The sequence below is a fragment of the Grammomys surdaster genome, unplaced genomic scaffold, assembly GCF_004785775.1.
Source record: "Grammomys surdaster isolate TR1022 unplaced genomic scaffold, NIH_TR_1.0 363, whole genome shotgun sequence".
Lineage (NCBI taxonomy): Eukaryota > Metazoa > Chordata > Mammalia > Rodentia > Muridae > Grammomys > Grammomys surdaster.
The window spans coordinates 5,033,843-5,046,963 of record NW_021604782.1 but is presented as its reverse complement, the minus strand read 5'-3'; the positions used below and the strand labels follow the sequence as shown (position 1 = coordinate 5,046,963).

The following is a 13,121-nucleotide window of genomic DNA, read 5'->3' as shown; positions in this document are numbered from 1 at the left end:
TCATTTTATAGCTGTGGCTACACTCGTTTCTCTGGGTTGAAAGAGGAGACTTGGAAACAGCCTGAGAAAAGCCAGTCCTATCTTTTATATGACAGGAGAAGGAACACAGTAAACACACTTCTCTTTGTTGACAACCTTCCTTGTCTCCCCCTAATGCATTGTTTTGAATAGCAACTGAGTGTTGTTTCCCATTATTTAATACACAAAACCAATACCTCACAGCTCTTGCTTTTCTTCCCAACAACTGATCATGCAAAGTATTTAGAGGATCCACAAAACCATGTCAAGGCTGACAGCTCTGAGCGCAAGAGCCCTGATGAGGCTCAGAACAGGTGTGTGGCCAGGCTCTGCACCTCTCATCTCTGCTTTCTCAGCTTCTCTCCCCCTTCCCTCACTGCATCACTCTGGGTTAGGATTGAGAAGAGCCTAGACAGAACCTCCCCTCTGGACTGTTTCCCCTTGCCAAAAAAGAACTGGCTTGTTCTCAAGGCAGCAAGCATTTGCCTGCTGCAAAACAGCAATGAGCATGTCAACCCATTTTACTCTGATCGCTCACTAGGGATTGAGATAGCCAAGGACATACTGGCCATTTCTCTGGGTTTATGGATCTCCATTCCCCTAGGCCTGCAACACATTTTTTGGTTTGTGCGCTCACAGTGTCCTGGCATGTGCAGTGTGGGAAACCCTAACTGAGAGCCAATAGCCCCACAGCTTCTCCCTATTAAAATGTGCAATTGGATTTCACATGTGTGTTTCAAACGCCGTTCTAAGCATGATTTACAGGCTACTGTCTAGCCCCACAGCTGTTTTTCCATCCTCCAGACTGAGCTGTTTCTAGGAATCCACCACCAGCTCCTTGGCAAATAGTCCTCATAGTGTGGGCCTCCTAAGTCATTCCTGGCCGAACTAAAGAATGCGAGATCTAAAGCAAAGCTTTAAGAAAACACTTATTGAATGCACAAACTATTAATTATTCTTTCCACATAATTATTCCTCCGTGAGAACAGTCTATTCGGTGCCTCCTTTCTATTCACCCCACCTCCTAATCAGCTTTTTTGTCATCAAATTAAACTAATCGGGGGCCTGGTCCTTGGATATGGGTTATTTATATATGTTAAAAACCATACAGGTCCAAAGAGTTTTGTGTGGGTCTCAGGAAATGGTTACCACCTAGAGCTTTTGCTGTAAATGTGTTCTTTTTTTCAAGATAGCGAATAACAATCAGCAGTGCATTTAGGAATTTATCTTCATGCGGCTATGTGCTACAGTCTCGCAATGTCAGACTGCGTGCTGTTGAGATACCCTCCCCTCTCCACAGTTTAGCTTCTAAGACTCTGAACCCTGACTGCCTTCTCCAAACCCCTACCATGAGAAAAGGTCAGGCTTCAGGCTTGGGGCTGTAGTAAGCTCGTATGTGTAATGTCTTCTAAGCATGTTATTTTCTGGTGCTAGAGGGCCAGTCAGACACCATGTTTAGTTAGGGCTTTTCTGTGCCTAGACCAGCTTAGGGCCAGTACAGGTTCAGAGAGCTGACCGAGTCCAACGCTTCTTGGCATAAGTAGAGAAGAATAATCCATGAAGTGATTGGTCTATAGGATCCCCTTATCCAGTGACTGAGACCCAACTTGCAAGGAAGATAAGGAAGAAGGTTGAATATCAAGTGAATTGTCTCAGGAAAAGGCTTACTGGGGAATAGTATTTAAGTGGATCAGTTTTACCCAAATGGTTGCAGGAGTATAGCTTCTATTTCAGATTTAAAAAATTAATTAAATTCACATTAATAAAAACCTTACAATTTAGGTCAAATTAGATTTTGCCCTCTGGTCACAACACTCTACCATTCCCACCCACCCAGGGAACAGAATCTGAGGGTGAAAGAGGGTTTTTCCTTTAATCTCTTGAATGTACTCTAGACCACTGTAGTTTGGAGACTCTTATTGAAGACATAAACCGCACTGACTTTTTTCTGCAGTTTAAACTACCACAGTTGTGGAAGTTGTGTGCTCAGTCTCTACTAGGCGTTGTAAGAAACCTCCTTGTTAGAAGTTCCTAACTCTGAGGGCTGTCTGACACTCAGGGCTTCTTATTTTATTTTAATTTTGGTCTTTCTGTTCCCTCCTGTTCACAGACTTCCTGACTAAAGATTATTAATTACTGTTTTCATAAAGTGAGACTTAGACTTCATTGACAAGTTAGGCTATCAGATTCTTAAGACACCTTGGAGATCTCTTGACTTAAGCCCTTATGTGAAATGAGCCCAAATCCTGCCATAAATGGTCCCAACGACCACAGCTGTAACCAGAAGATGAAAATCACAGAAATAAAATGGCCACTCCCTGACACTTCCTGTGTGTCAGACATTACAGTCGGCATTTTATATGTGTAACTTGTCTCATTGACCTCTCAAGACAATCAGCTGAGGCCTACATATGTCATCACCATGCAGAAAAAGAAACCAAGACTGCCTAGGGAAACATGACTGTCAGAGGGAGGCAGATGAAAATTCAGGCCTTTGTTCCACTTTCTGTCTACTGAGCTCTTCCCACAGATGGAACAGTAGATCCTGGGAGAGCCGTAGAGCACAGCAGTTATGGTCTCAGACATGCTGCAGAAAGTATCATACATCAGACACAAAGGGGGGAGTTTCAAGCTCTCCTATGGTACTCTCCATCAAGGATCTGATCTTACATTCCGAGCAAGCTGATTGGTCAACCAAGTCTGTTTCCTATATAGTCTGATGAAAACTGATGTTATCCCTTCACTCCCAATGCTATGCCCACTGACTAGCTCCAAGTTGACACTCTGTGTTCTCGACATGCTTTGGTGGCAATGTCAGTGGGTACATGTCTCTAAATCTTCCTCCCCGGTCTGTCTGTCTTTCTTTCTTTCTTTCTTTCTTTCTTTCTTTCTTTCTTTCTTTCTTTCTTTCTTTCTTTCTTCCTTCCTTCCTTCCTTCCTTCCTTCCTTCCTTCCTTCCTTCCTTTCTTTCTTTCTTTCTTTCTTTCTTTCTTTCTTTCTTTCTTTTTTTGTTTTTTGTTTTTCGAGACAGGGTTTCTCTGTGTAGCCCTGGCTATCCTGGAACTCACTCTGTAGACCAGGCTGGCCTCGAACTCAGAAATCCACCTGCCTCTGCCTCCCAAGTGCTGAGATTAAAGATGTGCGCCACCACCACCCGGCCTGCCCGGTCTTTCAAAACTATAAAACAAAGCAAAGCAGCTCTAAACTCATATCCTAACAAATGCTATAAGAAAACATTGTCACCCCAATATAGCACGTGACCTCCTCCAATATGAGTGCCCCATTCATTTGCTCTTTTCCTCCTTCTATTCCGAGATTTGGTTAATTGACACACCACATATCGCACAGAACGTTTTCTTACAAGACAAGATATTCATAGCAACAGACACCTTCTTATATTCCATTCATGTCCCAGTAGAATCCACCATAAAACAACGCAACACTGGCACATCCTGTCCAGCATGATGCTTTAATGCTGTCCATGGACATTATTACCCAGACATCATGCAGATGCTGAATATGCACTCCTTCCTATGCCAGGATCTAGAGCTTTCCTATCCTTCCCTTCCTTTGAACCATCATATTTTCAGATAAGAATTTCCTCTTGAAAAAAAAGAACCAATCCTAGCTCACCCCAATCCTACATGGTGGATTCCATCTTGGAACCCATTCTTACCATTGGAGTCTTCCACTTCTTCGGCTGGGGTAGACTTCTGAGAGGAGTGGTGGGCATGTGAGGAGAGGAGACTGACAATCCGTGGCCGGGGAAGGGTCAGGGCTTTTCCATGGACCTTGAGGGAGTGTTCCTTCAACTGGCTGATTGTCATGGTGGAAAATGAGCACCAAGAACATTTGTAGGCATGTTCACCTAGAAGGAGATGTGGTGAGGTAGACAGGAAAGGTGGGAGTCAGGAGAAAGAGGGCTAGAAAGCAAACCACACAGTGAATTGGCTCCCTCTAGAGAGGTGTCCTAAGGATTCTTTTTCTAGAAGTCCTCCAAGGCCAACTCCCTGCCCATTCTCACCACCACAGTCATAGGAAAGAACACTCACAAGCTCCAAGATAAGGACACCTAGTCCCTGTCAATCTTCTGTTCTACCTAAAGCAGTGCGGCTCTTGGGATGATCCCCACCAACCTAAATTCATCTAATTCAGAGAGGATGCTTCAAACTTCTTCCCTCTTCTCTGTATTAAAACTGATCAGGGCAGGTTTCATTCAATCCACAGAAAATATTAGGTTTAATTCTTTTTCTCCGTGGCTTTTTCAAACATACTGTCCCTCCATGGGAGCCCTATTCTGCTGAACTATGTACTGCCCTCATCTGACACATTCTTAACCATTTTCTCCCCACATATATTTGGGGCAGAGGGGAAGCTAATGCTGAAACCCCATTTTCTATATAATCAACACTACAGAAATGCAACATTTTTTTAGGAGAAAGAATTATATGTGGTAAGCATAAGTGGGAAGGGAAGCATGTATACTGTTTTCAGCATTCAATAATACACTTAAACAGAAATACAGCACAGAAAGCCATGACCAAATCAAGACAAGAGTGTGGTTTACCTTTGCTATAAACCAGCTTTCAAGTTCATTACATTTTAAGAATGAACTTATCAGTGCATTTGTCCGTTACCGGACAAATATACACTAGTCCGATCAATCTGGAAATCAATCTTGTTTTCAGTAACAACAGGTCAATTTGGCCCCCAGTCTAATAACTCTACCACTGATAGTCTCTATCAAGAAAATGCATACAAGCCAGGCATGAGGGTTCATATCCATAATCCCAGCATTAAGATAAAGCAGAAAGATTGTAAGTTAGAGGACAGCCTGGTTGCAATAGCAAGATACTTTCACAAAATTTCCAGTGAGCAAGGAAGGGAGAGAAGGAGAAAGGGAGGGAGGGAAGAAGGGAGGGAGGGATACACCCTTAATACAGAGAAGATTTTATTTGGAGATTAATATTATTTATGGACTGGCAAGGTGGCTCAGAGGGTAAAGGCATATGCAGACAAGGCTCAGGACCCAAGTTACAACCCAGGAACCCACGTGGTAGAAAGAACTGACTCCTGCAAGGTATCTTCTGATTTGCACACACACACACACACACACACACACACACACACACACACACGGAACATGGGCACACACAGAGAATATAAACAAACAAATTGATGAAAAATAATACTATTTATATATAGAAAGCTATGAAACAATGCAGATATTGAAAGAAAAGGAAACAGGCAAATGTAGGTAGATCTTCATGATGAGCTACAGTTAAAATAAATTCTTGAAGAACTTGTAAGAAGACAGAAAATTATGAGTTAAAACATAAAACATTCTTTTACAGGCATTATAATTATAACTATGGAAAATAATTATAGAGAAAACAGTTGACAGGATGTATCAAATATTAACAGTGGCCTTTATATAATGACATTATGAATGACTGAACTTTTTTTTTTTTTCAAATTTTCTCTAGTAAATATGTACTTAGGGCCCAACTCAGGTCCTCTTGAAGAGCAATAAGTGTTATTAACCATAAAGCCACATCTCTAGTCTCTAATATTAATGTGAGTCCGGATGAATGAACCTTCCCAGGTAGCTATGAGTCTGTCTCACAACCTAAGCATCAAATCCATCACTGCTGAGCTCTAACTCAACAGAGTGCCAGGCACGAGAGTACCTGCCTATAATCTCAGGCCTCCATAGGATGAGGCAAGAGGGCTACTTCAACTTTGAGACCAACTTGGGCTAATCAGTGAGTTCAAGGTCAGCCTGAGCTACATACCAAGACACTATCTGAGGACGCTAATAAAAATAAATAAAACCCTCAACTGAGAATAGGTAAGTTGAGAGACTTGCAGCAAGCATACTGCTTTCTCTAAGGCAAGGATCTCTCTCAGTGGCTCAGAGTCACATCATAGTGCCTGAGATCTCACCGTGTAGTGAGAGCAGAATTGTATTGCTCTTCTTTTCTTTCTGATACTTCTCACCAACTATTGAGCAGAGGAAGCTAGCTGTCAGTCAGCTCTAAGAACACACACTCAGCTTACTGCTTTGAAGGTGATGCAGCGTGTGGTTGGTTCAGAGACCTTTGATGGGCCAAAACCATTCACCTAGCTCCCCACTGGTAAAAATGCATTTTGGACAAGGCCAAAGGCAATGAGAAAAGCTTATCAGGATGCTGTCCCAGCTGAATAATTTATGATATACATGAATACTAAAAAGTAACGTGACTCCTGAAGCTACTTACTTCTTAGACTTTAGGAGAAGTTTCCCAGGGACATTAAAATACTATCAGAACCAAGCCTACATAACTAATCTAGCTCCAACTCTGATCCCTACCAGGGCTAAGGGCAGTTGTGTGGCATAAGCAGTTTCTCTGTACTAAAATAGAATAGCTCAACAGGTCCAATGCTTGTGAAGCAGAGGAAAGATATAAGTGAGGAGTGGATGGCAAAAGTGAAGGAGCCAAGCCTTTGTAAGACTGCTCAGAGTGTAGTACAGAAGGTACAGAGGGAATCGCATAGTACCTACCATTTGGAATGCTATAGAAATGAGTAAGCCGATGGCCATCACAGTTAGTGCACGGCTGGGATGAATACCATGCAGTGACCAAAACAGCACAGCTCCTGAACACTGGTGACTCAAGTCGAAAAGACATGGCTTATCTCTGAGAATCTCCTGAGCCACTCCATGCTTCCTGAGTTTTGTGTTAGTGTATATTCTGTCTCATGTAGAAATTAGCTTTAGTGGATTTTTTTTTTTAACAATTCAAAATAGTTTTTTTTTGTTGTTGTTGTCATCACATGATCTAGTCAAAGTCGTTTAGAAATTTCTTTTAAAAACAAAACAGTCTAATTCTAAGCTGTTGGGGGCATCAGTCAAACAAAGTACTGAGGGTTATTTTGGTTTTATGAATAAAGCTTAATTCTGTTGTTCTCTTTAAAACTGTACATGCAACCATCCCAAGTATAAATTACGTACCGTTCCTGTGGGAGAAACTTTCAGTTTCACTCAAGGCCGTGAGGTAGGCAACTTGAGAGAGTACTGAAGGACACCCCAAGGAGCAACTCACCAGCATGGGCTTTGAGGATGTGTGTCTTCAACCGGCTGTTGTAGGAGGACTTGAAGGAGCAGAGTTTACAGCGGAACGGTTTGTGGTGTCCATGATGGGTCTGCATATGGCGATCCAAGCTTGAGGTGGAAGAAAAAGAAAGCAGGATTAAAAACCACAGATATCTTCCCACCACTATTCCGAATATCCGAATTCTAAGCTGGTCCAGTTCTTCCCTGCTGTTTTCTAATGATGACATGCACCATTGCCAACAAATTAATAAAGAGGCCAGAGTTGTGAGAGCCATTCTTAATAGGAGGAGAATTTGGAGGAAGAGGATTTAGAAGCCTAGTGTGGATTGCGTAACTATAATCCTAGTACTTGGAAGGTACAGGTAGGAGCATCAGGAGTTCAAGATCAGTCTTGGCTACATGGCAAATTCTAGGATAGCTGGATGAAACTATTTCAAGAAAGAAGAAGGAGGAGAAGGAGGAGGAGAAAAAGAGAAGAAGAAAGGGAGAAATAAGATTTTTTTTTTTTTTGGATTGAGAGATGGATTCATAGTAACAGTTATACCAGGTCATGGTTTTCTCTTCGCAGAGCATGGGTCATGATAATTGAAAAACAGAAGGTTTTTCTGCCCAGCTCTCTAGTGAGAATGTCTATCTAACTCACATAAAGGAATGGGGTGAGGGTGGGGAGACATGGGGGATGGTGAAAGCTTAGGGAAATGTAGCACAAGCTTTCTCTTCTTACATCATTAATTCTACTTTCCTCAGGAACAGGAGGGAAAGAAGAGCATGACCTGCTCACACAGGCTGCCGTGTTCCCAGGATCTATGCCAATATGGAGCACAATGCAACTGTGTTTTAATCACATGTGCAAGAGGTGGGCTGGAAACCCCTTCTGATAAATACAACCATAGTTGTCATATATTACTCTTCCAGAAGCAATTTATGAGGACATTAGTTAATTAGAATGAACCCCTAGTACTTCTTAATAATTATTAGTCTGAAAAGTAATAAATCTAGCCATCAAGGTGTGGGATATTCTTGTTTGTACAAGACCCCAGAGACCAACATTCTGTTCTGAGTGACTGGCATGGGACTGTGGCTGCTTATCATTTAAACAGGTAATTCTTCCAGCTCCACAGCCACACTACCCAGACAGCTCTCTCTGGATGTCCATTAGCTAGCCTACACTCATCCTGTGGACACAGACTCAACACCTTCCTACAAAGCCAATGTTCCTCATTTCCATAAGTGATCCTGCCATTCCCCCAACCAAGCAGACTCAAACCTGGATGCTACTTCTGCTCTGTTATTTGGCCATTACTGATCCTTCTTGAATCCAATCCCTAACTTCTTACATGAGCTCCTAGGATTTTTTCTAAATTGATCTCCTGGCTGAGCTATACAGTTAGTCAGACTGCCAGAGACAGAATCCCAGCTCTTGGCTTATAAGCTATGTGGCCTCAGGAAAACTATGTAGTCTCTTCAGCCCTCACTTTTCCCACCTATAATATGGAGATAATAATGGGGCAGGCATCAGAGGGGTGTTTTGTAAACATAAAAAGGTAATAGCTGAAGGTATCTAAGATAGTGCCCACTGTATCAGCAGGTGGAATAATTGTTGGTAATTATGAATGTTACTCATTCCAGACTCTTCCGTTTGCCAGTGTAGTAATTATAATACACTAATTTCTGGCATTTATAGACATCCTAATAGGATGCTTACTTAGGTAGCCAGGAGATAAACTCTACTATTTTTTTTCACATAAGTTAAGGCTCATTGAAATAAAACCACCAGCTAGGCCTCAACCTAGGTTGATATCTTCTCCACCTTGGGCCCTCTCTTCTCCTTACCCTGATTTCTTCTCAAATCAGACAGGTTCAACCTTCCTGTTTTATGACTTGACTGAAATTCCCATAATCTATAAAACCCTCTCACTTCTCCCCAAGTATAGGGTGCATTTTCCTTTGTTACATTTCTCAGCATTTTACCAAAATCTTTGTTTTTAAAACATACCTTATTTTGTCCAGCCATTTTTTTGGGGGGGGGGGGCAGGGGGAAGGCAATTATACCCCGATCATCTTCACATTTTCCCAAGGCATAATGCCAAGCATAAATTTTCTTCTACTAAAAATAACTCACTGAGGGCCTATGCGTATCATGCAGTGTGGTTTACTACTTAAGGAACTGAGAATGCCAGTGTTAACGCCACTGTACGACGCATGGAGGCAAAGACTAACTGTTCGACTCTGTAACAGAATAAAAAGTGTGTCATCTTTCCTACTCTGTAAAGAGAAACACGGCTCCTCCTGCTTTTAGTCATTCTGTCTATACTCTGAAGCAAACAGACCTCACTCATTTTCAATTACCACAGAGATAAACAGTAAGCTAACTACCTTCAATATTCTGCCAGTCTTACAGGAAGAGTATTTATGTAACAAAAAGTTCCCTTCCCTTAGAGCCTGCCCCCTTTCTATCACCCCAAGTTCCCACTTTTAAAGCTGTAACAAGCATGGGACATTCCTACTTCTCAGACTCCCCAGACTTTTAGCAGTTCATAAGTGTGCGTGTGTGTGTGTGTGTGTGTATGTGTGTATGTGTGTGTGTGTGTATGTGATCATGCGCTTGCCACAACATGCAGAATGCACCACTTGCAGAAGTCAGTTCTGACTTCTCCGTGTGAGTCCCTGGAACTGAACTGAGGATGCCAAGCTTGGCAAGAGGTGCCTTTCCCCACCCCTCCACCTTGCTGATCCCGAGCAAATCCTTAGCATCCATAACCCCTGTTACCTTCCAATGATTCTCCAGTTACAAGGGTTAACTGGAGAAATTTACCATCTTTAACTCCTTGCTTCTCCAAACTGAACTTGACTTCTTCAAATGATATTTAACTTTTGGCTAAATATTTGGTGGACCTATCAGGAAAAGCATCTGCTCCTGGAAAACACGTCTTCTCTAAAAATTCCTCTCTGTCCCATTATTTTAAATGCCCGCCCTGGCTAAATCTAATGCCGTCTCCTCACCGATACTCTTGGGTCTGCTTTATAAGTCAAGGTCACAGTGGTAGGTAGCAGGAATTGAGCTTTCATAGTCATCTGAGTATCTGTTTAATGTCACAGCTTAGCTCCCTTCTCAAAGCTATGTTCTCCCAATAACAATGAGGGACAGCCCAGTGACACTTACTTGTGTCTGAATGCAGAAACAAAGGAGCAATACTGGCAGCTGTACTTGTCCTCTCGGGTAAACATGGCCAAGGCCAGGTGGCTCCTCTCATGAGAACGCAGCCCCTGCATGGACATCAGGACCCGGTCACATTGACTGCAATGGTATCCCCCCGGCCGGGTCTCATCCTCCAACATTGCATCAAGCAAGCAGTGTCCACCATCCACCCGGCCCACCAGCGTGCCACTGGCGTCTCTGGCTTCTTCCAATCCATCCAGGAACAGGTGGGACGGGTCTTCAGCCTCCTGCTAAGAGAACCACACACACACACATGCCCCACCAACAAAATAAATATCCATTGTTACTACTCCAGCTTTCTTCTTTCCCTTCATTCTCCCACGCTCGTCAGTATTTCCGTCAATGTTTTCTCCCCTGCATCTCTGGCTCCCCGTACAGAGAAGCCAAGCTTGAGAGTCGTTTCTTCCACAGTGGTGTTGGGTTTGAGGCAACATTAATTTGGAAATAAGAGAGCCTGAGACATGTGACATGGGCTTTCCAAATCTGAAGATAATTCACTTGCTACCAATTGCAGAAAGAAAATTTAAATTGTGATCTCATCGATTCCAAAATAAAGTTGTATTAAGATTATGACTCTGAGAGAAGCAAGGAGGGGAGCTGAAGGTAGAGGGAAGGGGAAGGGGGAGGGAGGGAGAGAGGGAAGGAGGGAGGGATGGAGGGGCAGGGAGGGATGAGGAAGGAAGGGAACAAAAAAAGCATAGTATAGCTGCAGAGGTTTGGATGGCCTCTGTAGGTTCATATATTTGCACGCTTGGTCTCTGTTTGGGACCAAGAACTGTTTCGGAAGGATTAGGAGGCGTGTCCGTGTTAGAGAAAGTGTGTCTCTAGGGATGGACTTTGATGTTTCAAAAGCCCATGTCAGGCCCAATGTCTCTCTCTTTCTCTGCCTGTGCCTATGAATCTGGACGCAAAGCTCTCAGCTACTTCTCCTGTACTATGCCAGTGCCCCGCCACACTCCCCATACCCATGCTGATAATAATGGACTAACCCTCTGACACTTGTAACCAAGCCCCCAATTGAATGTTTTCTACGTCATGGTATTGCCTTGGTCATAGTGTCTCTTCACAACAACAGAACAGTCATTAAGATACTGGCCAGCTAAAAACCTTGGGCCATTTGGAAGGGAAGCTGAGTAATTCCCTGCCTCTCTCTTGCAGATAGAAATGCCACCTTCAAATAAAGGTTACTGTGTGGTTAATTCCAAAACTTAAGGAACAGTTTGGCTTTTAAGGCATCAGTTTTTGAAGTAGCTTCTTGGAATACCAATTTTTCTCTTGTGAGAGTCTAGGAAGCAAGTCTGGGACTCACTACAGTCAAGGGTAGAAGCTTTTGCCTCTGTCCCTGGGTTAACAGTGTTCTCAAAGACAAGGGTTCACTGTTCAAGAAAAGATAAGCTTTACCTTCAGAGTAAACAGGATACAAAGGTCAAGAAAGAGCAAATGATAAAAATATATTCCAATATCCAGATGGAAAGGGCAGAAGCCTGAATTAATTTCTGTATTCAGAAGTAGTAAGTATATTCTAGAAGGTAGGAATGGAGATTGGCCTATTGAAACAGTAGCTGTTATTTGTATTAAGGAATTGAAAACAGATAGTCTAGCAAAGGTGAGGGGAAAGATGGAAGATGCCAGCAGCATCATGTGGAAAGAGAGGTGCAGCACACAAACCAGGTCTTAAAGGCTCTTAGTTTTATATTTGATCAATACTCCTTCGCACATCTCAAAGAAACTAGAAAGAAGCAAAATGCAGATTCTCCTGAACTGTCCCATGCTCAGACAAATGACAGAGTGAGGCAGTAGGAGGTTCAGATAATGAGAATAGAGCCCACCCACTTAATTCCTCCCATGAGCTCTGACAGCTCATAGTGATGACCTAGAGATAATGAGCATGAAATAATGTGACCCCAAGCCTCCTAGATGAGAATGTGGGGCCATCTTTCTCCACCAGACTGTCCCTCAAAATCAGAAACTGGATCAAACCTTTCCCTGAATGGAATGATGTGGAAGGTCCAACCTGCAAAGAAATCAAAACAAGCCAAAGCAAGCCAAGCATAACTCAAGAATGCCCGCATCTCAAGCCACATTCTGCCAGGCTGCTTCAAGCAATGGGTTAATAAATAACTCAGATATGCACGCGCGCGCGCACACACACACACACACACACACTCGCACACACACGCACGCATGCACTCACGCACACACACCAGGTACCCGGATCTTCCCCTTCTCACCTTCACGGCAGCCGACACAGCTGGGACGCTGCCATACTGGACGTGTTTCCGGAGATGGTTACAGATGGCCCGAAGTGTTGGATGCACTTCCACGCAGAATTTACACTTGTAGCCCACCACTTTCCTCTCCTTGATCTTTGGCACCTCTTCTAAGTGACCAAAAGGCTGGTAAAATACAGTGGTAGCCATCAGTACAGCATGCCCTCCCTCAAAGGCAGGCATTTTACTATTACAGGTTACTAGATACTGTATTTTAAAGAGGATTAGCAGGTTAAAGTGTTTCTTATATATATATATCAACTTCATCAGCCATGGCACATTGCCTACTAGTCACAGTCTCTGGAACCCACTTAGGTTCCAGCTGGTGAGGAGAGATTTCTGTGTAGAAGCCCACAGTCATGGCTACTAAGTTATATGGCTTTCAGATCAGTTTTAATTGCGCAGGTGACATGTTGCACAGCTATTCCTTTAATGAACTTCTTGATTTAAGAAAAAAGAAAGGAAGGAAGGAAGGAAGGAAGGAAGGAAGGAAGGAAGGAAGGAAGGAAGGAAGGAA

At 43.0% G+C, this 13,121-nt stretch overlaps 1 protein-coding gene across 1 annotated transcript in view; it reads right to left on the bottom strand.

The window, feature by feature from the left end:
- Positions 1-13,121, bottom strand: part of Znf462 (zinc finger protein 462) — a 76,449-nt gene that overhangs the window by 56,510 nt on the left and 6,818 nt on the right. Inside the window, exons 3-6 of the mRNA XM_028780019.1 lie at positions 12,566-12,730; positions 10,278-10,381; positions 7,104-7,222; positions 3,695-3,886 (exon numbers count right to left, since the gene is read on the bottom strand). Of these exons, the coding sequence (XP_028635852.1) occupies positions 3,695-3,886; positions 7,104-7,222; positions 10,278-10,381; positions 12,566-12,730 (580 nt within the window). The remainder of the gene's footprint in view (positions 1-3,694; positions 3,887-7,103; positions 7,223-10,277; positions 10,382-12,565; positions 12,731-13,121) is intronic.